The 25,963-nt window shown below is 46.7% G+C and overlaps 1 protein-coding gene and 1 long non-coding RNA gene across 2 annotated transcripts in view; one reads left to right on the top strand and one right to left on the bottom strand.

Annotated features, from left to right (window-relative positions):
• The window catches only part of ALPK2 (alpha kinase 2), a 116,016-nt gene that overhangs the window by 77,918 nt on the left and 12,135 nt on the right, over window positions 1-25,963 (bottom strand). The window contains 2 exon segments of the mRNA XM_032882406.1: window positions 19,815-19,932; window positions 23,213-23,340. Coding sequence (XP_032738297.1) covers window positions 19,815-19,932; window positions 23,213-23,321 — 227 coding nt within the window. The 5' untranslated portion in view covers window positions 23,322-23,340.
• Window positions 1,891-15,861, top strand: LOC116882184. Its single transcript, XR_004385574.1, has 2 exons — window positions 1,891-1,957; window positions 15,644-15,861. It is a non-coding gene; the product is annotated as an uncharacterized LOC116882184 (long non-coding RNA).

The following is a 25,963-nucleotide window of genomic DNA, read 5'->3' as shown; positions in this document are numbered from 1 at the left end:
TTTTAATTGAGGTATAACTGACATATAACACCACATTAGTTCCAGGTGTACAACATAATGATTCAAGGTTTGCATACGTTGTGAAATGATCAGCGCCGGAAATCTAGTTCATGTCAATTACCACACATAGCTACAAATTTCTTTTTCTTGTCATGAGAACTTTAAAGATCTACTCTTTTAGCAACTTCCAAATACACAATGCAGCATTATTAACTATAGTCACCATGCCTCAGGACTTACTTATTTTATAATTGGAAGTTTGTATCTTTTTAAAAACTTTGGATTTTTATCACTAGCAACAAATACTTTCAGTTTTCCTTGAAGTGGCAGGTCTACTTTGTTTTCAAGACGATGTTCACCACATATCTGAGGCTTGAGAATCATTTGTCCATTGTTCTTTCAAGCAAAAATTATACTCCATGAAAAAGCGGCTAGTTCAGCTTGCAACTTAAAACAATCATACAGGTGCTTTCCCTTGAGATGACTATCCTCTCAAGGAAATCCAGCAGAGATGTTTTGAGCATATTTCTCATTTCCTTACAGGGCAGTTAAAGGCTTTGTCAAGATTTAATGAAACTGGGGCTCCTGGGTGGCTCAGTGGGTTAAAGCCTCTGCCTTCGGCTCAGGTCATGGTCCCGGGATCCTGGGATCGAGCCCTACATCGGGCTTTCTGCTCAGTGGGGAGCCCGCTTCCTCCTCTCTCTCTGCCTGCCTCTCTGCCTACTTGTGATCTCTGTCAAGTAAATAAATAAAATCTTTTAAAAAAAGATTTAATAAAATTAACAATTTTTACTGATGCGTCAGAAACATATCAAGTGAAATGTTTTGGGTTTTGGTTTGTTTTTAACCGCAGCTGTATGGCAGTGAAGAATTCTACGACAACTAGTATAACTTGGAACCACTGCCTAGATTCACGCTAAGCTACCAACAGTTTTCCCATCCTTTGCTTTTTATCATCACTCCATATGTCAACACAGTGAAAAAGACAAATAATGTTTCAGTATTTTTGTGATAATAGTTTTGATCTGCCGGATTCTCTGAAAGGTCATTGGGACCCCTAGACCACACTTTGAAAAGCACTAATTAAAGCTATTCACCAAGGGAAGCTTTAAAATGCTCTCAGCAATTTTCTCACAGCAAATAGCTGGCAGAGAAGGGCTCTTGAACTCTGGCAGTGGGCAGCAGCATGGAGGGCTGACATTTTGCTCACTGTAATCACTTAGGGGCTCTCTTAGGCAGATGACTTCCTCTCTTTGGGCCTCAATTTCCTGATTTAGTAAGAGGAAGAAGACCTATGTCTGGGTCCCACTACCCCTTAGAGATTCTGATTTAATGCTCAGTACATGGGGCTCCATGATTTAATTTGGGGCAGGAGAAGGCTGGGTCCATCAATCCAGGAGTGGAAGGGAGGATGCCAACCTTAGAAGTTCCTTGGGATCTCGCCAACTTAGGATGGTTTGTTTTGTGCTTTGGGAACAAGGACTATAAATGTGAGTGAGAACTGAGAGCACAGGGCAAGCAAGAATATGAAAATAAGGGGTTGGGAAATAGAATGTAACAAGTGCAAAAAGAAGAGAAAGAATCATTTTTTTTTTTCTCTAGCTACCAGCATGACAGACCTATCAGTCCAGATTGTCTTTGAAATCCCTACATTCCAATCCCCACCCTTACTGCCCCCCTGGGGGGTTGGGTTTTCACACACACTCCGTCATCTACCTCTTCATTCCCCACTCCACTGACACATATAAAACAGAAAGACTTACTCCCATGTGGACTGAAAAGTGGATTTCCCCGGCTCAGGTTGCTTCTCTTCTCCCTTTTGTCTCCTGGAAGTCATTCCTCTGGTCCCCAGAAAACTCTCCCAACAAGATTAAAATTGCTGGAACAAACCCTGCATCTGACCAGACGCCCCAAGGACAGAGTTTGTGGGAGCCAGAGCTCAAGCCATTGGCTGGAGGTAAGACACGAAATCCTTTCTGGGCTTCAGGTGTTGTTCTGTTTTACTATGTGCCACTTTCCAGGGGAGGAAAACAATATCTGGGAACAAAATGTCAGCAGTGTCTTCACTGGGGCAGCCAGGAATGTGGGGGGCGGGGGGACTTTGGAGGCCTCCCACCCCCTCTGCACCCTGTGGGTTTTCTGAGCCTTGCCTGCCCGTGCAGCAGGGAGCAGGAAGAGCGTCTGGCTCAGTAAATACATGATGACATCCATGTCCTTGCCGCCATCACAGCGCCAGGTGAAGGTCAAAATATTCTCTTACACAGACTGTATCTTATTACTTGCCTAACTGCTACTATCAATTTGATGGATTGAATTATTCAGAATGACTAAAGGAATAAGAAAGCCTTGGGTTTTTTCATGCCCTCAAGCTAAGTTTGTTGTAGAGAAAGGAGAATTCTAATACTAGCAACACACACAACTTCTTGATCGTATTTTCTATAAGCAGCGAGATACATTTCAACACCGATAAGGAGTTTCCATATACATTTACCAATTTACTCATTTATCCAATGGATTTATTGAACCACGAGTGTGAGGACTTGGAACTGTGCGGCTCCTGGGTCCACCTGCCTCCCTATCCCAACCTCTGCTCCCTTCCCTGCTCTGTTCTGTCTCCTGGTGCTGACCCTTTAGGCCCAGACTCCCCGGTTCCCAGGGCCACTGGCGTCCTTCTGCATTGGACCACAGGGAGGCAGGAGATTGGAGAGTGGGGAGAAGGGAAAAGTCACCCACAGGTGGGATTTCTAGGAGGACATTCCTTCTGTCCTCTTCAGCAGCTCCAGGTCCCACAGGACAGGCCCACAGGGTTCCAGCTTCTGCCTTGTAACCCAGAACTAGTTGCCTTACCGCCTCCCCTCACCTGAGCAGCCTAGGGAATGGTGGCTTCCTACTGGTGCTCATTTCTGGGTGACCCGCATTGGGATCACTCACCTGTACAACCCCACATTGAATGTTCGAAAATAGTTGGTTTGGTTTTTTTTTTTTTAAGATTTTATTTATTTATTTGACAGAGAGAGAGAATGAGTGGGGAGAGGGACAGAGGGAGAGGAAGCAGGCTCCTGGCTGAACAGGGAGCCCAACGCGGGGCTCCATCCCAGGACCCTCGGATCATGACCTAAGCTAAAGGCAGATGCTTAACTGACTGAGCCACACAGGTGCCCCGAAGAGAGTTTTTGTCTTCCTGGTTAGACCCTGACAGATAGAGAGATGATTTAGTTCATGGATGTTGGAACTGAGGCCCTGGGAAGATGTGAGCGTCTTATGTAACACAGTTAAAAAATTATAAGAAACGACTACAACGTGTAAGGCACTATATTAGGCTCTATGTAGACAATAAAGATGGTAAATTCCTAGGCCCTTTCTAGGAGCTTTTCAGCCAATAAGAGAAATGATGTAGATATACCAACGGTTACAATACAGGACGGTACGTGGTAAGGGCAATTAAAAATCCAATCAGTTATGGAGATTCGGGTCGGGGGTGCAAGATAATGAGGGAAGGTTTCCTGGATATTCAAAAGCTGAAGCAGGGGCACCTGGATGGCTCAGTGGGTTAAGCCAGTGCCTTTGGCTCATGTCATGATCCCAGAGTCCTAAGATTGAGTCTCGAATCAGGCGGGAGTGTGCCTCTCTGCCCCTCCCCTGGCTTGTTCTCTCTCTCTTTTGCTCACTCTCTCTCTCAAATAAATACATAAAATCTTAAAAAAAAAAAAAAGCTGAAGCAAGCGTATGAAATACACAGTAGGATTTGGCAAGAAAGTCGGTATATGGCTGGGGTTGGGGAGGGAGCTGATCACTCCAGGCAGAAGAAACAGCCTCAAGGTGAGACTGAGGGCACAGTGGGCTAAAAGGCAGGGCCACTTTCATTATTTATTATTTAAACACAATAGTTTTGAGGATGAAAAGGGACACTATTAATACTTACACCGAGACCACAGGCAGAAACCAGGGGAGAGAAATTGAGAGCATAACACTTGTCTCCTTCCCCAGGGGAGCTGTCAATTTTGCAGAGAGATAAGACTTTCAGGTGTTATATGGGGAGCAATACACAATTTGCAAACTCTAGTGTCATTGAATCCCAAAAGGCACAGTTGAGGCAGGGAGCATTTCTGGTGCTAGGAGGGGAGAGGTCAGGGTGGCCCAGATCTTCAGACAACGTGCCAGGAGCATGGAACTTGAGCGTAGTAGGAAGGATTAAATTTTGGCTGGTGGGGAAGTGGGGAGGGCATTCCTGGCAGACGTACCAGAGCTGGAATGAGCAGATCGTGTGTAAGGGACAGTGAAGGAATGAGCTGGTGGGGAGAGGGCCCTAAAGGACAGGAGCTGGGGGCTGAAAGGCACAGAGTTCTGCTCGGGGGCATGGCGCATGAATGAACGGCAGTGGAAATTCTACTTTTCGCCTTCCGAGTGTAATTCTGAGCAGAGAAGAGAGGCAGATTGCAAAGCCAGTACAGCACAAGGGTGAAGGGGCAGACTTAGGGGCAAGACTGCCTGGGTCCACATGCTGCCCACTCACTGTGCAACGTGGACAAGCTAGGAAAGTACTGTAACTGGACCCACACCAGAGGACGACATGAGGACGACGGGAGGTTATTCCTAGAAGGGCTTACAGTAGGGCCCCGTGCACAGGAAGCCGGGAATTGGGAGCTCTCAGGGCTGGCTGGACGTTAGAGTCACTAGGGGTGCTTTCTAAAAGTACCAGGGCCAGAGGACTTTTTAGGGCAGTGAAGCACTCCGTAGGTTACTATAATGTTGAATACGTGTCATTATGTGGTCATCGAAAAGCAGGGGCTGTGCGACACCAACAGTGAGTCCTAACATAAGACACGGACTCTGGGTGATGATGGTGGCTGCTGTAGGCTCACTGATTAGTAACTGCGCTACTACCCCAGTGGGGGTTGTTGACGGTGGGGGAGGCTGCGCATGGGGATGGGTCAAGGGCGGCTATGGAAACTGTGCTTTCTGCTCAGCTTTGCACTGGACCTAAAACTGCTCTAAAGAGTGAAATATTTAAAAGGGGGAGAAATACCAGGGTCAGGGCTCTACCAAAAAAGGCAATTAAGCAGCATCTCAAGGGTGACCAGTTTCACCACGGGTGGTTTTGAAGCTTCCTTGGTGATTCTAAAGGGGAGCCAGAGCTCAGAGGCATTGAGCTAAAAAGGATGTTAGCCCGTGTGTGGTCGTGAAAGAGGTAGGGGAGCTGGTAAATTGATGGAAGAGGAGGGATCTTTGCTTGGCGTGTATCAGGAGTGATTTCTTGGCTCTTTTTTGGCACAAAAGCACTAAGCTTTTGACAGCGTTTTGAGCCTTTGGGTGTAGTGGTGGCTGATCAGATAGTCTTTAAATAAGAAAGAAGCCAACTGACTTCAGAAAGGAGAAAAAACAAACAAACAATTATAGCATTACTACCATCAGGCTTAGTTAATAGACAACAGAACCCTCTTATCAAAAGAAAACTCAAAGGTGGTTGGAAACAGTCCCTACCCCACACCCAGGCTAGTGTAATGCCCAGAATGTGTCCAAAAATCTCAAGGTACATTGTGACAATAGAAAAACTCCTATGTTAAGTTGTAAATCCATCTATGAAAGACATGGCATCTTGAGCGCAGGACCAAGAACACACCCCTTAACACTGCAGGACCCAGAGCTCTTTTGTAAGAGCAAGCTAACTTCACATCCTGCAAGACCAGTGCTGCTAACTCATCAAACACCCAGCATGCCCCAAATCACATTCTGGAATTTCCTTTCCAAACCTGCTTCTTGTCTCAAAAAAATTCATCATTCCATTCTACTAATCATTCATGGGGCACACATCAGAGTCCCATTTTTTCACTCCTCTTCTGCATCCAATCCAGCAGGAACTCCTGGCAGATAAATCCAGAACCTGTGGCTTCCTGCCACCTGCTCCAGGACAGTCCTGGACTGGGCCATTTCCTCTCTTGTCTGGATCATGGCATTGCTGCCTGTGAGTCTTCCTCACTCTGCCCTGTCTTCTCTGCAGCCACAGTGACCTTGAATGCTCCCACCTCCAGCTTCCTTCTGCCCCTTCTGGTCCTTCTGAAGGGAACACTCTGCCACAGGATAATCTCCCCACTGTCCCACTCTTACCCTTCCCACCTGTGCTATGGCACCTCAGCAGAAAACACCTTCTTTCCTGAGACTCCATCCCTTCCCTGCCCTCCTCTACTCTTTGTCACCTGACACTACTGGTTTTGCTGGTGCAACTAATGTACGACTCCTTCTCTATCCCTGTCCCCATTAGGGACAGGGATAGAGATCATAGAGCATGTTCTCTTTTGTATCTGGCTGCTTTACAGGACTTCACTGTGCTCCCTCCTAGGTCCCCAGGGTCTTGAATGGCTCTGGCATACAGGAGGCCCTCCATGAATCTTGATCTTTGAAGGCAGTTCTCAAGATCACTTCTTTTTGAGTTATACTGCAGCACACATGTTAGTAGATTTTGTTTTTGGAGGACAGCTCTGGTAGAGGGAAATGCAGTGAGTAATATAATAGGACCTGTGGGTGCTGGGAGACAGAACTTTTGGCTTCTGATCCTGGCTTTGTTCCTAACCAGTTGTTAAGAACTTGGATGAGTCCCATGACCTCTCTGGGCCTTAGGTGATCTATAAAGTAAAAAATCAATGGGATTTGACCAATCACCTCAGCCCTTCTTAGGTGCTGGACCTGAGTGTCATATTTTTTAGAGTTCTTCATGTGTAACAGAGAGCCAGGAGCGGGACAATCCTTAGAGCTGGGCTTCCTTGTGTCACTGTGCACAGAATCCCTTGGGACCTTGTTAAAATGCAGAATCCGATTGGCGGGGGTGGGGGCTAGGACTTGGGCATTCTAATGAGCTCTGGGGGCAGTGGCTGCTGCTTCTGCTCTGAAATAAATTTTGAGGAGCAAGGTCTTAGGTTCACTTCCAGCTTTAGGACCCCAGTGTTTCTAAAAAGTGAAAGTCCCTTTACTGAATTCTTAGAAAAATATCAGCTGTCACTTGACTCACTGCTCACTTTGAGCTGAGTTCCCAATAAGTGCCTGACAGGCTGCCCTCGTAGGCAGCTCTGTGGGTGCTGGAGCTAGTTTTGCTTTTTTAGAAAACCAACCACTGCACCCTAGGAAGGGGGAGTGCACAAAACCAGACCTGAGAACTTCTCTCTCAAAAGCTTCCTGGGAGGCAAGAAACCAGGACAATTGGGTCACTTCTCTGCTGCTGCACTGCAGCCTTGGTGCTGGTGATGTCCCTCTCTGTCATTCTTTGGGGCCATCTCAGTGCGCCTCTGCCTCACTCTTATGTCCTGGGACCTTGTGGGTGAGTAGGTGAGGCCCCTGGCAGCCAGCATGAAAGAAGGGAGCCACAGGGTACCTGGGAGGAGTAGCCCAGGTTGTAGGAAAGCTGGTCTAGGCTGGGAGGAGGAAGAACCCCTGCCCCACTGGCATGGCAATCCAGGGAGTGGGAAATGACAAGGACAGAGAGTGGGGGGGCCACATAATGACCAGAAGCTCAGACTCATTGGAGCTTAAATGGCCCCAGGAGTTGTTGACTTAGTTGCCTGCTCCAACAGCTATTGGGGGCGTGGGGGAGGACTTTTATAATTATATAACGATCCCCTTAGACTGCACAGTCTCTAAAGTCATAGTCAGCTGACCACCAAGACACAGTAATTCAAATCAGGCCCCCATGTTCATGGGGAAGAACCATGGAATGGTTCTGCAGGGGAGGAAAAAATTTCCTCAACCCTGTTAGGGTCCCTGGATGGGTTTGAAAATTCAACTGACGAGGACAGATTTGCAGGAGAAAAGCATACACATTTTATTGAATTTTTACACATATAAGAGAGCCTTCACAAGAGAATGAAGACCCAAAGAAGTGACAAGAACAGAAAGCTTTCATACCTTTTAGGCAAAGAAATAGTAACTTTGTGAAGAATTGATAAGACAAAGGGGTTTGGGCTAGAGGTAGCAAATGATGAAATAACTAGAAGGTAAGAATGAGTTTGCCAAGGTTGTTTGTACAGATCTCTCGCCCCCAATTCCCTGTATCTGGTGATAAAAATGGCTTCCCTCCTCCTGGCACAGGGAATGTACCTTTCACATAGGAGTTTTATGACCTGTTTCAGAGAAACAGGGAGAGGACTGTTGGTGGGGGGGTGGAGGGCTCAGACCTTCCTCCTCTTGCCATTTTAAATAATTCCTTCAGCTTAAATTATTTAGTATGCCAAGGTGACATATTTTGAGGAAGTGTGCCTGAACCCTATCAGCATTTCCCACTCTCTTGGCAAAACTGTGGAGACTACAACAAAAGCACTTGAATCCATTATGTAATTTATCCCATAAATCCTTCCTGAACGTCTGATGACAGCCAGGCACAGAGCAGGCCCTGGAGACACAGCAGGGAATACTGGACGCATTTCTGCTCCTGTGGAATTTACATTCCAGCTGGGGGATGCTCACAATAAACACAAATACAAATAAATATGCATCATGACTGGCAACAACCGAAGTGTCCATCCACAGGTAAACAGAATAACAACTTCTGGTGGATCCAAACAATGAAACACTGAACACTGTTCAATGACAAAAGGAAGGAACTACTGACACAGGAAAGGATGCAGATGATTCTGAAGATAACAATGGTGAGCAAAAGCAGCCAGATACAAAAGAGAACATGCTCTATGATCTCATCTATATAAAATTATAGAAAAGACAAACCCGTCTCCGGGGATAGAAGGCAGATGGGTTGCTGTGTAAAGACGCATGGGAGAGAGGGGAGGAGGGCTGGACTACAAAGGGGCACTGAGAAATCATTTGGATTTAGTCTTAGGAACTGAGAGGTTGAGGTGCTGGGACTGACCCGAACTTATAGGACTCAGGAGAATGGAGAGGGCAGACCAGGCACTCAGAAGTGATGCAGTCTGGAGGCAGGCAGAGAGAAGGCTCAGGGTCCAAGGCTCACAAGGAACTAAAAGTAAGGGGAGGAGGGGGATAGAGTCAGAAATATGGAAAGCTCCTAGGCATGATGGGGCAAAGATAGAGGCAAATTTCATGGGAGGCCCTTGGCTGAGGGCACGAGAGGGAGAAAATAAGGCTGTGCTGGCCAGGACAAGGACACATGTTCCTAAACCAAATTTGTTCTTAGTCCTACCCCCCCACCCCAAACCCCCTGCCCTGAGCCCCTCCCTACAGGGTTGGAGCAAAGCCCATCCTGGGACTCACAGGGCCTGATTTGGTTCTAGCTCTTCCCCCAAGTAGAGGTCTGCCCTCATCAAATACCTTCTTTATGATGCTCACCTTTAAAACAGAAGTCAGTTAAATGATCGCTAGGACTAATGCTGTGATTGCGACAGCAGTGAGACTCCCCATCTTGTCAATCATCAGAAGTTCTGGACCAAGGTTCTGTGATTACAAATTAAGACTGAACCCAAACTGGCCCAGAACTTCCCTAATGTTACCATCTGCTCTAAGTTCACCTCAGAGGTGATGATGGAGTGGCATTTACAAAGACATGGAGCCCATGTCCAATTTCCAGGCATTACTGCACCTCTCTCCATCCCCGCATCTTGGGAGGGGCTCCTGGATCAACCTGTCACCTGTTCCCATATTAGCATAATATGCCCTGAGAGCCAACACCATAGTGAGACCAACCACCCAAGTCAAGCCCTCAGCCAAAGAGGAGGGTCCCATTCACTCCGCCGACACACCTAACCAAAGTCAAAACCAGAATGTGAGGATAGGCAGCGGATTCTCAGCACAGACCTATTACCTGGGGTCTAAATGGGAGTTTCTCATCAGACCCTCAGGACTCATTCAAGAAATACTCTAGGCGTGGTCTGAGGAATGACCACGATGCTGAATTCATTCAGGAGGGATGCTGACCTGGGAACACAGAGGCCTTCAGGGTGCCAAAAGTTCGACCAGTCATCCTTAAGACTTGTTACACCTACTTAAGCTCACAGGAACACGAAGTTCACAAAATGCTTTCCAACCGCAGATGAAATGACTTTTCTGTCTTAGTCAAGACATAGCAAGATTCAGTCATCCCTATTTCTATCCAGTGGTTCCTTTTTTTTTTTTAAGATTTTATTTATTCACTTGAGAGTGAGAGAGAGACAGACAGACAGAGAACACGAGCAAGGGGGAGGGGCAGAGGGAGAAGCAGGCTCCCTGCTGAGCTGGGAGCCCTATGTGAGGCTCCATCCCAGGACCCTGGGATCATGACCTGAGCCAAAGGCAGACGCTTCACCGACTGAGCCACCCAGGCACCCTCTACCTGATTGTTCCTTGATGAAACACGTTAATTATATCTTATCCTCTAAGAGGGAAATAGCAGAGGGAAAATGCTGCCAAGCTGTGTTACCTTTCCTATCTCCAAGTTGCCCTATTTTTAATCAGTTCCAAAATCACAGTTCAGTGTGGGGACATGTTGAGATAGCATAAGATAACTATTATTTATATAGAGTATCCTAAATTCATCGCACATCTTGATTTAATCCCCATACCGATCCCATAAAGCGGTACTATCCTTCTTGCAGATGAGAAAACTGAGTCTCAGAGAGGCTACATAACTTGCTGAAGATGATACAATGCAGAAGATCTGGGATTTACATTAGACAACCCAGGGACACCTGGGAGACTCAGTCAGTTAAGTGTCTGCTTTCAGTTCATGTCATGATCCCAGGGTCCTGGGATCAAGCCCTGAGTCAGGCTCCCTGCTCAGCAGGAAGCCTGCTTCTCCCTCTCCCCCCAGTCACTGTCTCTTTCTCTCTCTCTCGGATAAATAAATAAAATCTTTTAAAAAAAATAATCCATCAGTCAATCCAGACAAACCAGCTTCAGATCCTTGCTTTACACGGTGGAAATAACCTCCTGTCCTTTGTAAGTAAAGTTGATGGTGACAATTCTACTGTTAGCAGGATGTGTGCCTGAAGGTTTTCTTGCCAGAATAGAGAGGTTTTAAACCAATTCCCCAATACTCACTTGCCCAGACTCACTCTCGACCAACAACTCAAGTTTCTTCAATATTTGGAAGGACTTTGAGTTTCCCTGGGTGATCATGTCCAGCAAGAGCCCTCCAGAAACCAAAGTCTTTAACTCAGACAACAAAAACTTGTAAACAGCTTTTTGTTACAAACTGGAATGGCTTTGAGAATATAACAGTATCCCAAAGCTCCTGGCATCCATCTGTCTACCTAGGTGTACGGAAGAACTAGAAAGTCCAAGGTATCACTAAAATCACAGAATGCACCATCTAAAAACCATCCAAACAGGGTTTTAAGCACGAACATGGATGAGAAAAGCAGCTTCAACCAGGATCTGGGTACCAGCTCCCCTGTTAAATGTCCAGTTGTTTCCGGTCTTTGAAAATGCTCCACTGGGGGCGCCTGGGTGGCTCAGTGGGTTAAAGTCTCTGCCTTCAGCTCAGGTCATGATCTCAGGGTCCTGGGATCAAGCCCCACATCGGGCTCTCTGCTCAGCAGGAAGCCTGCTTCCTTCTCTCTCTCTCTCTCTGCCTGCCTCTCTGCCTACTTGTGATCTCTGTCTGTCAAACAAATAAATAAAATCTTTAAAAATAAAAAAATAAAAAGAAAGAAAATGCTCCACTGATTCTAACACTTTTCAAAACTATTCACATCAAAGTATCCTGTCTCTAAATACAGCCACTATAAGCTAGGGCAGAGTGATACAGAGTAACTCTGGAACCACATTGCTTTTAGGGAGTGAACAGTAAAATGATACTAGTTACTAACTAATAATTAATAGCTAATTAACTAATAGTTAATAACTAATATTTGTTGCATGCGTAATACACGCTTTGCTGACCATTTTGCATGGATAATCTCAAAAAATCATTTTATGAATACACCAAAGCACAGAGAAGTTAATTGACTTGCTCCAGGCCACACCGCTAATAAGCAGCAGAGTACAGCAACAGCAAAAGTGTGGACTTTGGGGAAGGACCTGGAGAATTTTGTCATCATTTGCAAACACACGAGGCTATAGGGATAAGGGATAACAGAAATCCCAGTCCCTGCCCTCCAACAAAGAGTGGAAGCCAGGCTCGATCTCACAACCCTGAGATCATGACCTGAGGTGAAATCAAGGGTCAGTTGCTTAACCGACTGACCTCAGGTGTCCCAGTCAGAGGGAGATTTTTAAAAATGCAAATGTTCCCATGACCCTCTGCTGCCACAAACTCCTTCCTAGTCTGAGCATCATTTTCAGGACAAGGGTGCGAACCCCTTAGCTAGGACACATAGGTTCAGTCCAGCACCTGCCCACCCTCCTGGCTGTTCTTCCCTACATGCTGCCCCCCCACCAGGCCCTACCAGTACCGCAGCCAGAGACTGAATATACCCCGGTCACTCCAGGAGGCAGTGCCCTCATGCCTTTGCTCATGCTTTTCTCATCCCAGGGCTCGCATGGTCCTCCCCTCCCTCCCATCCACTTTTCCAGGCCCTTCAGGGCTTCATGCTGGGGAACCTTGGAGAAACCTTCCCAGTGCATTCGTACTGGGCCCTCACCTACCCCTACCAGGGAGAGGCTGACTTCACTGCCTTGACTCTGGTCTCCCAGGATGCTTTCATCTTCCCCTCCATCTTAGCACATGCTTGGTGTGGTATAATAAAGATGAATATTCAGTCTTTGTCCAGGTTCCTGGAACATGGCTCCAAAAACCCTTGACATCTCTGGAGTGATGTCTTTTGCATGGTAATGAGATGACTGGTGGCTGGGAACCCCTAAGTAGCTTCAGGAGGGGGCTGGTCCCAGAAAGACCAAGGCATGATTACAGGGTTGAAACCTCCAGCCCCAACTGCAAACCTCCAAGGAGGGAGAGGAGCTCGTGACTGTGTTCATCCCAAGGGCCAATGATGCAATCAGTCATATCTACATAATGGAAGGCCCATAAAAACCCCTAAAGGATGGGGTTCAGAAAGGGTCCAGGTCAGTGAATGTATCAAGGTTCTGGGACAGTGACATAGCTGGAGAGGTCACCAAGACTGGCAACCCTGACCCCACACCCTGCCCTACGTAGTGATTCTATTCGGCTGCTCCTGAATTGTACCCTTTCTAACAAAACGGTAATTGTAAGTCAAGTGTTTTCCCTGAGTCCTGAGTTGGTCAGGCAAACCGTGGAACCTGAAGGAGGGAGAGGGGATCGTGGGAACCCCCCAACTTTGTAGCCAGTCAGAGAGAAATGTGGGTAATCTGGTGTCTGAAGTGGGGGTAGGAGGGCAGTCTTTAGGGAGTGAGGTCTTACACCAATGGGGTCAGATGTTCCCTCTGAGTATTTGGTGTCCGAACAGAACAGGATTGTACAATAGGCAGCTGGTGTCAGAACTGGTCAGGATCAGGAGGCAAAACCCCAATTCATTCTGTTGATTGTCCTCTTATGTGTCTGCTTCCCCCTTTGGACTGTGAGATCACAGAAGACAGGGGCGAGACATTTTCTTACCACCAGGCTTCCTCCTACCTTGGGCTGGGATGAGAACCGACAAGTTACCCTTGATGTTTGAAGAATCAATAAATGTATTAAGGGGCTCCTGGGTGGCTCAGTGGGTTAAGCCTCTGCCTTCGGCTCAGGTCGTGATCCCAGGGTCCTGGGATCGAGCCCCGCATCGGGCTCTCTGCTCAGCGGGGAGCCTGCTTCCTCCTCTCTCTCTCTCTCTGCCTGCCTCTCAGCCTCCTTGTGATCGGTCTGTCAAATAAATAAATAAAATCTTAAAAAAAAAAAAGAATGAAAACAATTGTTCTATAGGCAAAAAGGGAGGCTTAGAAAGTTGTTTTCAAGCAGGTTAAAGAGGCCTGCAAGTAGGTGATTTAAAAAGATTAATTAGGTAGGTGCTCGATGGATAGAGAGGGTAGTAGATTGTGCAGTTTGCCATGAATTCCTCCCATCCACTACCCGTGCCCTACTGCATTGTGACTTCACCACTCCATTCTTAAAGGGGTGGCCCCTACTTTCGTGATGTTGAAATTGGATCCGGTGTCTTGCTCTGACTGGGGGATGTGGTGGGATTGGCGTTACAGTGGAGCTCAAGAGGTTCTAGCCTACTGGAGGACAGGAGCCCACATGGAGGAGAGTTGAGGTGGCCCAGTCAACAGCGAGCGTCAATGGCCAGACCTGTTGGTGAAGCCGTCTTGGACCTTCCAGCCCAACCAATCCTCCAACCGACTCAAGTGGTCGGAGGGAGCATTGGGTGAGCTGGGCCAAGCCGGCAGAAGAACCATAGCCAGCCCACTGAACCATGAGAAATAATAAGCCAGTGCTGATTCAAGGCCCTCTGTTTTGTGGTGGCTTATCACATAGCTTCTCAGCCTCAACACCATTGACATTGTAGACTGGATAGTTCTGTTGTGGGGGTTTGCCCCAGGCAATGTGTAATGTCTAGCAACACCCTTAGCCTCTCCTCACTGGATCCCAGGAGCATCCCTTTCCAGCGGTAACAATCAAAAATATCTCCAGACATGGCCGAATGTCCCCTGGGAGAAAAAACACAAGTGACCCAGGAAACCTTCATACTGATTTTTCCTTCAAGTTCTTGAGGAATCAATATCCAAGATGAGGCATAACTGGAAAAATGTTCCTTGCTCCAGACCCATAGATGCTTCCCAGGAGGTCCAGATGGACCCAGCTGGTACTAGGTGGAACGAGTACTACATTGTCAGATAAGGTCAGCCCTAAGTCAAGGTAGGCAAATGGCAGCACTGTTTTTTCTAGAATGTCCAGATACACCATGTCCTCATTTCCTAGAGCTGCCATAACACAGTACTACAAAGAGGGTAGCAAGAAAACAACAAAAATGTATTCTTTCACAGTTCTGGAGGTTAGAAGACCCAAATCAAGGTGTGGGCAAGGCTCTCTCTCTGAAGGTTCTAGGGAAGATTCTTTCCTTGCCCCTTCCTGGCTTCTGGTAGTGAGGAGGGAGTCCTCAGCACTTCCTGACTTGTAGCTGAGTCCCTGTGGTCTCTGCTTATCTTCACATGGCTATGTCCCCTCTGCATCTGCTTTTTCCTTTTTATGAAAACACCAGTTATTGAATTAACACTCACATTAATCCACCATATCTCACTTTCATTTAAATAATTACAGCTGAAAACATCTTTTTTCCAAATAAGGTCACATCCTGACTTCCCAGGTGAACATGAATTTTGGGGGGAACACCATTCAACCCGCACACATCATAAGTAGACTGGCTCATGGTGACTGTGTAGGCCTCGTGGCCATGGTCCCCACCAGGTCCTCTGCAGGGGCCGGGGCTGAGCTGAGGAGGGGCAGGTGGAGCAGCCTCACCCCTCCTTCTGCTCCAGGCTTTCGGGGAGCCCAGTCCACCCTCCTGACCATCCCCCTCCCTTCTGCTTCTCTTGTAATTGTGCTCAACACCGCGGGACACGATCATGACCGCTAAGAGGCCTCCTTGCTGAGAAGAGGGGTGTCTCTCTCTAGGTGTGGGTTCCTGGACAGATTTTTATCTCTTGTTCAGCTGCCTTTCTTTACATCATGTTCAGAAGAGACCACAATTCCTCGTTTGTGTATGCACTCTTTGCAACTTGCTTTCTATGAGGTAGAAAACCTCTAGGTGCATTTTCCTCCCCTCCTCCCAACCTCCATATCTTCTGAAAAAAAAAAAAAATTATCATCCTACAGTGAAAACCATGCTGTTATTGATGTCGCTTGCCCTTGGAATGCTCTCCCGGCTTTCCACTCCTCTGCCTGCCAAGCACACTTGACCTGTGGTATGCAAAGGTCCAACAGCACTGACCAGTCTCCCCCGAGCTGTCTCACTTGTCCGAAGTATGTGGTGTGACAAGATTAGAGGGGCATGTGGAGGAGGACCCAGGGAGGATGGAGAAGGACCATGCCAGGTGAGGAAAGAGGGAAGATCGGGAGGTCAACTAATAAGCTCGTGACCCCACAGTGGAAATGCAGACCAGGTCTATCAAACCAGAAAACAAACAAACAAACAAAAAACCCTGGGAAACACAGGAACAGGAGCTTTGGAACATCCGAGAGTGGAGATGTAATGACCCAAAGACTAAACTCAGGGAGGTTAAAAACAAAAGTACTTTTCTTTAGGGGAATGATGACTAAATCTTGTGGTTTATGGTGATTTGATGATGGCAAAAAAATTTGAGAATAATATTATAATGAACAACCAGCGTTTAATCTTTGAAAGGCATTGGCACAAAATACCGTTCATTTGCCTAACCACTCATAGAAGTCAAACGACTTGGCAGGTATTTTAGGATGTAAAGAATTTTTCATCTCGGGGGAACCTGGCTGGTTCAGTTGGAAGAACATGCAACTCTTGATCTTGGGGTTGTGAGTTCAAGCCCCACATTGGATATAGAGATTAAATAAATAAATAAGTAAATACATAAATACATAAATAAATAAACAAGAATTTTTCACCTTGGGCAATTACACTGGAATCACCTGGGGTCCGGACTGAATTAGTCAAGGTTGAAGGCCAAGCATTAGCGGGTTTTAAAATTTCCCTGGGAGATGCATATGGGCAGCTATGGTTCAGAACTTTACAGGTATAAAAAGTCAGAACTTTCAAAAGATGATTAGTACCCAGCACACTGACTACTAAGCAGAAAAAGTACAACCACATCTATTATCATATTGTCCCACCAATACTCCTTGCACCATGACTGAATGCTTTTTCTACTAAGTGGGCTACTTTTCAAAATGGCAAAACAGGAGTTTGGAAAGAGTACATTCTGTCTTCTCAAGTCTTTTGCTGTTACCGTAAACCAATGCCCTGTTGCACTTCCAGGATGAGAATTAGGACTCCATGCCCCGTTTGCAGCTCAAGTTCTCTTCCTAAATTTCTCTTCCCATTTTAACCTGCCCACCTGCCCCTGGGCTTCGTCATGGCCTTCTCATTCCTTCATCCCTTAGCTCCCTTACCCCACAAACTGGTTTTGCCTACATTTCCGGTCCCGTATAAACAGCAAATAACATAAATAACAAACCTCAATTCTTAAATGGCATTCTGTCAGCAAAAGGATACTCACCCATTAGGCCTCTTTTCTTGCTAAAAAAAAATGATTATAATATTTTAGCTTAGTGTGAGACTAAAATTAACCAAGAAATATGGACTGAGTGCTTAGAGGGACAAAGGCAAGAATGGAAAACATACAAAGAAGTACAGTATGTAGCTACTCAAGGATCTTATATCTAGACCAGGGACTGACAAACTATAGTCCACAGACCAAATCTGGTCCCCTCCCTGTTTTTGTAAATAGAGTTTTATTAGAACACAACCATGCTTTAAAAAAAAATATATATATATATATATGGCCTATGGCTGCTTTTACACAACAATGGTGGAGTTGAGTAGTTGTGACAGAGACCATTTGGCCTTCGAAGCCTAAAATATTTACTATCTGGCCCTTAATAGAAAAAGTTTGCCCACGCTGATCTAAATTAACATCATGTCTATTTATGGTATATTTAAAGCATCCACCCACCCATCCTCTTACTAAATATGTATGTTGCACTGTACTAAGCCCTGGGCGATGCATTAGTGTGAAACAGAGAAGGTTCCTGCCCTAAAGCCCAGAGTCTACTGAACTATGTCAATCTGAAGCAATAAATAAGCACCAAGGGGAGGGCCCGTGCAAAAGAGAAGAGAATGTCTGAGGCTGGACAGAGCCGTGGTAACTAGAATTACTGTGAACCACAGAGATGGATTCTGAGTCAAACAGGATGAAGAGGAGGGAGGGGAAGGTCTTGGCAAAATTGGACTGAAGAGGCAGGAAAGTCTGCTCCATGGATGGGGGGCAGCAAGAGGCAACTGGTCTGGATCCCAGTATACTGGGGAGCAACGGGGAAAACGGCATGTGATTTGTTCACCCTGGGTCTTCTATACTGGACTTGAGGTTTCAGGAAGGCAGAGACAACATCTGTGTTGTCCATTTCTAGCCCTAGCGTTATGTAACATGCCTGCCAGGTAATAGTTGTTTGATGAATATTGTTTAAAGAATTAAGTAGTAGATGGGGGCACCTGGGTGGCTCAGTCGGTTCAACTCCTGACTCTGGGTTTTGACTCAAGTTGCGATCTCAGGGTCGTAAGATCAAGCTCGGCAATGGGCTCCGAGCTCAGAGCAGAGTCCACTTGAGACTCTGCTTCTCTCTCCGCCTTTCTCTGCACACACACACTCTCTCTCTCCCCCTCATATATAAATAAATAAATACTTTTTTTTTTAAAGGATTGAATAGTAGATGAATAAATGAATGTCTTGAATATCAGGTTAGATATTCTGTAAGCCAGCTGAGTCAAGCGCTTCAACTACGATAAAATGATCTCTGATCATACTTTGATACAAAAGTGTGGGTGAGAAGATAAAAAAGTGGTCGTTTACTGAACAACCACTACATAGCAAGAACTTTGCTTTGACTCAGCAATCCTTTTATTTTACAGATAAAGAAATTCCATTTTGGAGAGGTTCAAAGGCTGGCTACAGCCACTGACCAGAAAATACTAGAGCCAGAATTCACACCCGCGTCTTAACCTTTGTTATTCTCAGATCCAAGGCTATCAGCACATGAGTGTGCCTACCAGTCACTTTTGTACTACACTCTGCAGACCTCGGGCTCCTCAGAGTCCCCTTAAGGAACATCGCGACCAATTCAGAAGCACTGGGGCCCTAGAGCACAGACTCTCCACCCAGCTTCAATCAAAGCTGTTCTCATCTTCTCTACTTCCACGCGGAGCTTCCTGATTTCATCCGAACAAATAATTCTTGGGGAAACGAAAAAGAATAGAAACCACTGTACTGAACCAGACCACTTCCTAAAATAAAGCCAGAAGGCTTGCTTTCCAGCCCTCCACCATCACCAGAGTGCTGTGGGATTGCCGCCAGCCACGCCTCCTTCCTACCGTTTCGAAAGAAAGGTCGGATGACAGTGCCCAAACCCTGTTGAATTTCTTGACTTGCCGGAGAGAACAAAATTAAATGAAAAGCTCATTTAATGAATGAAAAAGGCTGGGCACCTTGAATACAATTCTAGATAAAGTTGTAATTCCATCAACGGCAGCAACTTACAGATGTGGGAACAGTTGCCAGACAGAGCTCAGCTGGGTGCCCCGGCTGACACCTGCTCACAGCATCATACATTAGGATTTAAAAAGCAAACAGTGGGTATTTACCCTAAAGATAAAAATGTAGTGATCCGAAGGGGCACGTGCACCCGAATGTTTATAGCAGCAATGTCCACAATAGCCGAACTATGGAAAGAACCTAGATGTCCATCAACAGATGAATGGATAAAGAAGATGTGGTATATATATATACAATGGAATACCATGCAGCCATCAAAAGAAATGAAATCTTGCCATTTGTGACGATGTGGATGGAACTAGAGGGTATTATGCTTAGCGAAATAAGTCAATCGGAGAAAGACAACTATCATATGATCTTCCCGATATGAGGAAGTAGAGATGCAACGTGGGGGGTTTGGAGGGTAGGAGAAGAATAAATGAAACAAGATGGTATCAGGAGGGAGACAAACCATAAGTGACTCTTAATCTCACAAAACAAACTGAGGGTTGATGGGGGGAGGGGGGTCGGGGTAGGGGGGTGGGGTTATGGACACTGGAGAGGGTATGTGCTGTGGTGAGTGCTGTGATGTGTAAACCCGGCGATTCACAGACCTGTACCCCCGGGGCTAATAATACATTATATGTTAAAAAAAAAAAAAAAGGCAAACAGGAGCCAATCTTTTGGCCTCACCTGATAGCACCCAGAATAACAATGACAGAATGCAGGGACCTTTGCAAATGGTCCCCAGAGGCACGCTGACTCACCGATGGAGTTGTAACATGTGAATATACTGATTCTGGAAGAATTCGTAGCTGGAAACAATGCCACAGTCCTCAATGGCTCGGCCATTCTTATACCAAGTTACCTCCGGCTTGGGCTGACCTGATAATGAAGAAAATAAGAAATTCTTATTACATTAAGTATTTTTAGGAAAGAAAATCATAAAGCCACTAACGAGAATGGGTGAGCATGATAAAGTATGTCAGCTGGGGAACCGGAAAATCTCCCTTCCCTTGACTCGAATGCATCATTCGCTAAGCAATGACTGATTAAATTCCCAGATTTAGTAAAGTTACATGTAAACTGGTCGATTTTTATCCAACGGAGATCTAAGTAATCTTTGCCTGGCAGAAAAAAATTACTCTGTAAGTCATGACTTATTGACCTACAGGACATTACCCAGGGGTTTACCTAGGTCAGCAATCTTCTAACATTGTTTTATTAAATTGTCTATAAATAACTAATTCCTCAAATGTCCTCTGACCAGGACTTCCCACTGTGCAGTTTCCTCTTTACTCAAAGAACTGAACAAAACCATTGAAATGTTTGTTTCGTATTTGCATGGAAGTCCCTCGACCTTTGGAAAATTATACTTTAGCAGTGCTCAGAGCGGAGCATATGTTATGGTACGGTGGAGGGAAGAACGGATGGGAGGAGCCCATGAGGCCTCCCAAGGGTGAAGGAGTCCGGGGTGTATGTGTCCCAGGCTGGGACTGTGCGTACCTGAGTGAGGTCGTCACAGGAACTGCCCTATGCCTTCTCCCTCCAAAGCAGCTTGCCTGGCCCTTGTGATGCTCATGGACTCATCTGGTGAAACCCCCAGGAATTCCAGTCACCTCTTGGAATTCCCCCCGCCTTGTGATAGGCGGAGGAAGGTTTCCAGTGTGTCTCAAGGAGCTACCCCCCAAGCCTCTGTATCATTGAAAACGTATCAAAATGTGCCATATGTGTAGGAGGAAAGCCCAGTATTGGGAAACAAGACACTTTCTAGATCCAGCCTTCCTGTGTTTCAGTCTGATTTATCTCAGCGTATTTGGTGAGCAGCCCCCAAGACCACTGAGAGAACTCCATGTGCTTCTTTTGTTTTTTGGGTTTTTTTTTTTTTACTATTTTATTTATTTATTTGACAGAGAGAGATCACAAGTAGGCAGAGAGGCAGGCAGAGAGAGAGGAGGAAGCAGGCTCCCTGCCAAGCAGAGAGCCCGATGAGGGGCTCAATCCCAGGACCCTGAGATCATGACCTGAGCTGAAGGCAGGGGCTTAACCCACTGAGCCACCCAGGTGCCCCTCCACGTGCTTCTGAGACCTGTGCCGTGGACAGGAGCTGAGTGTGCTCAGAGCCCTGCCTCCCTCTCTGTGTCTCGTCTGATTCGGGGTCTCCCAGCTAGGCTACTTCTGTGCTAACACCACAAATGTGCTTGGTGGCATCTGTGGTTTTTACTCCTTGCCCCCACCCATTTAGGTAGGTGCCACATCAGTCCCCGGAACCGGGAACAGACAGATCTGCGTGCAAGGACACATTCTTCTTTACCTGTGGCTTGGCTGAGTCCCTTCCAGGCAAATGACTAAACCTCCAAAAATGAGCTTCCTTGAAAAACCATCAAGGACGTTGCTGATCATAATTCATTTCCGCCCGTTCTTATCAGCCTCGTGTCCCCCCCTTTCAATCAGTTTTATTAGGTTCCTCCTTAGGAAGCATCTAATTGCTCCTTTTTTGTGTATAATTGACTCTTTTTTTTTTTTTTTTTTTTAAGAAGGTATATAGGGGCACCTGGGTGGCTCAGTCGGTTAAACTTCTGCCTTCGGCTCAGGTCATGATCCCAGGGTCCTGGAATCGAGTCCCTCATTGGGATCCTTGCTCACTGGGGAGCCCACTTCTCCCTCTGCCTGTCCCTCCCCATCCTTGTGCTCTCTCTCTCTTTCTGACAAATAAAATCTTTAAAAAGAAGAAGAAGAAGAAGAAGAAGAAGAAGAAGAAGAAGAAGAAGAGGAGGAGGAAGAAGAAGAAGGAGAAGGAGGTAAATAAAGTACGCATGTAACTGGGACTGAGAAACTCATTCTAATCACTTGCACTCCCATTTTTTTTTTTTTTTAATTCAGACTGATCAGGACTGGTTGATGCCCCTAGTTTCTTCATGGCTGACTGGTATTTTCCTTTTGTTCAGTATAGATCTGAATAATCAGCCATAAATGAGACCTGCACAGGGAAGTGGTATCTTAGACCTTGTGGGCGGTTCTCTTCTCTCCCTCCTCTTGCTGGAAACCTCACCCAAAAATCCTACCCTTGTTTTCTTATGCTCACCTGCAGGTCATATACTAAGAGCCACCTCCAGAATGTTTCACAAGCACCTGGCTAATGTGTGTGGGGACTGGTGGCCAAGTTTGGGGCATGTCCAAGCAGTGGGGCTTCCTGAGGAGCCACGGAGGCCCGAGTATGAAGGCCCAGTGGTGGACTTGTGCCTGTCCCTCCTACGATAATCTGTGGACAAACACCAAGAGGGGTCGGGGCTTGGCTCTGCCTTCATTGAAGAGCCTGAGCACACAGTTGTGTACCCCAGCCCCCAGACCAGAGATGAGATTTTATCATGACTTTGGCTAAGGAAGCCTGGCCATTTCTGAAGCTGGCTCTTTTCTTCTTCTCTAGAAAAAGGGATCTCAGGGGAGAAGAGTTTTCTGTGAACCCTCAGGAAAGACCACTGGCGCCTCTACGTTTCGGAAAGTAGAGACAGAATCCAAGAAGGAAAACAGCTCACAAGGTACAAGAGACCACTTCGCTACCCTTTTATTTTGCTTCTACTATTTCCTTTTAATACTAAATCCTTCTTACCACTGGGGGGCCCCTATCTGGGCTCGGGTCTGGGTTATGCAGGCTCCAGTCCGGGGAGAGTTCCGGTTCCAGGTCCCTGCTTTTCCTCCACTGGGCACCCTCTGCCTTGGTTGTGGCCTCTGTACTGCTAACTGGGCCACCTGAAGATGGCAAGCAGCCTGAGATGCATCTAGCCAGCTTGGGGATATCAAGGAACGAGCGATGGAAGAATTCAGTAAGTTGTCTGAAGCAAGGTTATTCTTGCCATTCCTATGCACACAGGAAATGAAGAGTGTATTATTTGAAAAAATAACCGGTATGGGAGTCGTCTCACCAAGAACCACAATGTGAAGTGAAAAAGATCACTAAAACGTGTCCAGGAAGTTACTCGAAGAAACCCTCCAGAAAAGAAAAGAAAAGGAAAGTCATCATAGAAGGTTTAGTTGTTCTGCCTGCCACTCAGGCCAAACTTCCCAGATCCTTCCCACAAATGATGTTCTAATAATGCCCTCTTTGTGACCCTAAAACCCTAGTCCACAGGGAGATTTCAGAGGGTAATTAGCCGCTGATGGTTACCAGATAAAATGCAGCGAAGCACGGCATCTGACTTCTCAGGAACTTTCTGGGAAAGCAATGTAGATAGAAAACAAAGTGTGTGCCTCTGGGGCTCTCCCGAGTCTGTCATCCTTTCATGCCACGTGAATCTGAAAAACAAAAATCCCTGACATCACACCAGTGGTTCCGGGACCCCTCCGACTTTCCCAGTGGCTCTTTGGGAGGGAAGGAGCCAGCAGCACTCCCTGGCTTGGAGAAGGCTGGACCTTGGCACTCAGGCAGATGGGCTGGTTTTCTCAGGACCAGATGCTTCACTGCAGGGGGCTGTCCTGGGCCCTCTCGAATGCTCAGCAGCACCCCTGGCTTCCACCCAGCAGATGCCACCCGCACCCCTCCCCCAAGTTGTACCATTGAAAATGTCTGCAGACATCTCCGGTTTCCCTGGGGAGGACAGCCCCAGTGGAGAACCATGGATCCTCGAGGAGGGTCAGGCAGCCTGAGCCCAGACTAAGAGAGAATCACATAAGCCCGCAGCCACTGCCATGTCTCCTTTCTCTTTTCTTCCTGTCCTCAAAGTCTTTTCACTGGACTCAAAAAGGACATAGCCACACTTGCCTCCAAAATAGAGGAGCTGATGGCGTGCAGATGAACCTCCAGGAGGGGGTACTTTGAAACTGGGAAAGTACCGTTCCTTTGCCTAGCATTTTTGGGCAAGTCTGGGCTCCCGGATACAAGAAGGCATTTAACACCTGATTAGTCACCATGTGTGTTAGTTCATTTCATGTCTTTTAAATTCCCTGAATAGTGATTAGCACCTCCCGCCCCTTACCAAGGAGGAAGCGGAGGCCCAGAGAGATGTGACAACTTGCTCAAGATCACACAGCTCAAGTGACTGCTGCCCTCGAGCATCCTTCGCAGCGGTGCCGGCTGACACTGTCAGCGTGCAGGGTCAGAGTTGCCAGAGTTGCACAGTGCACAACTTACACCTCCTAAGAAGGCAGGTCTGTCCAAACCCAGAGGACCCTTTCCACAATATCCTCTGGGTACAGTGCTAGCACCGCTCTGCCCAAATCATCCTCTGGAGAGACCCACGCTTGTAAATAACATTTCACACCGTCCAAATGGGAGGCTCCCACTTCTCCTTACCTTGGTGAGCAAGTGTCATGTGCCACCAAGCTAAGGAGAAGGACAGCCCCCTTTACAGTAGGATCCATTTGGCGTGGACGGGAGAGGGGCACTTAGACCTGCAAATGATGATTCCGGGAATGCTGAAGGTCCTACAGCAGGAGCAAGTGGAGCTCTGGGTGGAGGAGGCTGGATCTTCCCGGTTACAACTGTATTCTAGGAGGGGAAACCTCTCTCCGTATGGGTGGACCAGTTTCTTAACTGTTTAGGAATTGGTTCTAAGTTGCAGGGCCTGGTTCAAGATGAAAAGGAGGGGTTCCCTGTTCAAAAATGATTAAGCTATTTGTGATGGCAACAACTGGGCACCGGGGCCCTTCGGGGGGCAGGTTTCAGTGTGTGAGGCCCACATTGTGGGATCCCAAGGCCGGCCCTGCCTGGTTGACACAGCCCCAGGAACATTCAGCTCATGAATGGCCCCTAGCTCTTTCTTCCCCTTTAGGCCTGTCCTGCAGCTTCTGACGTTCCCACAGCATTTCCTTAATATCTAGGTATTTTGTTTAGAAATCAGGTTATTCCTTGAAAACAAACAAACAAAAAAACATTCCCAAACTGAAACACTGAATATCAGGGTAAACATAATTTAGGAGAATACACCCCCTTCCCTTTCTCCTTCCTTTCCTTTCTTCCTGTACAGGAAGCAACCTTGCGCTTTGACCTAAGGTTCAGCTAATGGGGAGAAAGAGCCAGAAAGCTGAAGAAGCAGTATGTTAGCATCAAAAAGGAAGACAACTGCTTGGGTTTGGAACAGAGCACAAGGGCAGGGAGAGAAGCCTGAGGAGCTGCGGGAATGTAGTAGGGAGGAGTGTGGGAGATTGAGCCAGAGAGGCAGAAGGGAGGATTGTGAGAAGTTTTGTTCTGTGGTTGTTAACTGGACCCTCTCGACACTCTTTAATAAAGACTTGAATTGCATTTCCAGTGGGTTTTGGTTATAGAGCATTTTAATTCAGCTGTGCAGAGACTGGACCTGAGGGGACTATGGTTAACAGGGGTTATATTTTAAAGCATCATAAGCCCCTCTCGATCTAGATGGTAATTTAGTGGGACACCTGGGTGGCTCAGCTGGTTAAGCAGCTGCCCTGGGCTCAGGTCATGATCCCAGTATCCTGGGATCAAGTCCCACATCGGGTTCCTTGCTCCGCAGTGACCCTGTTTCTCCCTCTGCCTCTGCCTGCCACTCTGCCTGCCTGTACTCTCTCTATTTCTCTGACAAATAAATAAATAAAATCTTAAAAAAAAAAAAAGATGGTAATCTAGTTGAACAGAACAGAAAGAAACTCCATCTGCAAGACGGCAAAGAGACACCTGCACTCCAGATTATGTGATAAGTACATTTGATGGTTGATGGTTCCGATCTGTATAAAAAGGCCAGATTTGACATGTCTTACTTACTCAGCAATCACAGAAATGCCTAATGGAAAAACTCTCTCACCTAGGTTGAAAGAAGCCTCAAAACCAAATAACTCCAAAGGACAACTGTCATGGCAGCCACCTTGCGCAAGGATGACACTGTTTAGGAAGACGTGGTGAGTGTGGCTGAATTACTGTATGACTAGATGGCTAAGCCAGAATGAGCGCGGGTCCCGCAGT

Source organism: Lontra canadensis, unplaced genomic scaffold (genome assembly GCF_010015895.1).
Source record: "Lontra canadensis isolate GAN:19392208 unplaced genomic scaffold, GSC_riverotter_1.0 scaffold82, whole genome shotgun sequence".
NCBI lineage: Eukaryota > Metazoa > Chordata > Mammalia > Carnivora > Mustelidae > Lontra > Lontra canadensis.
This window is presented reverse-complemented; position numbering and strand designations above follow the sequence as displayed.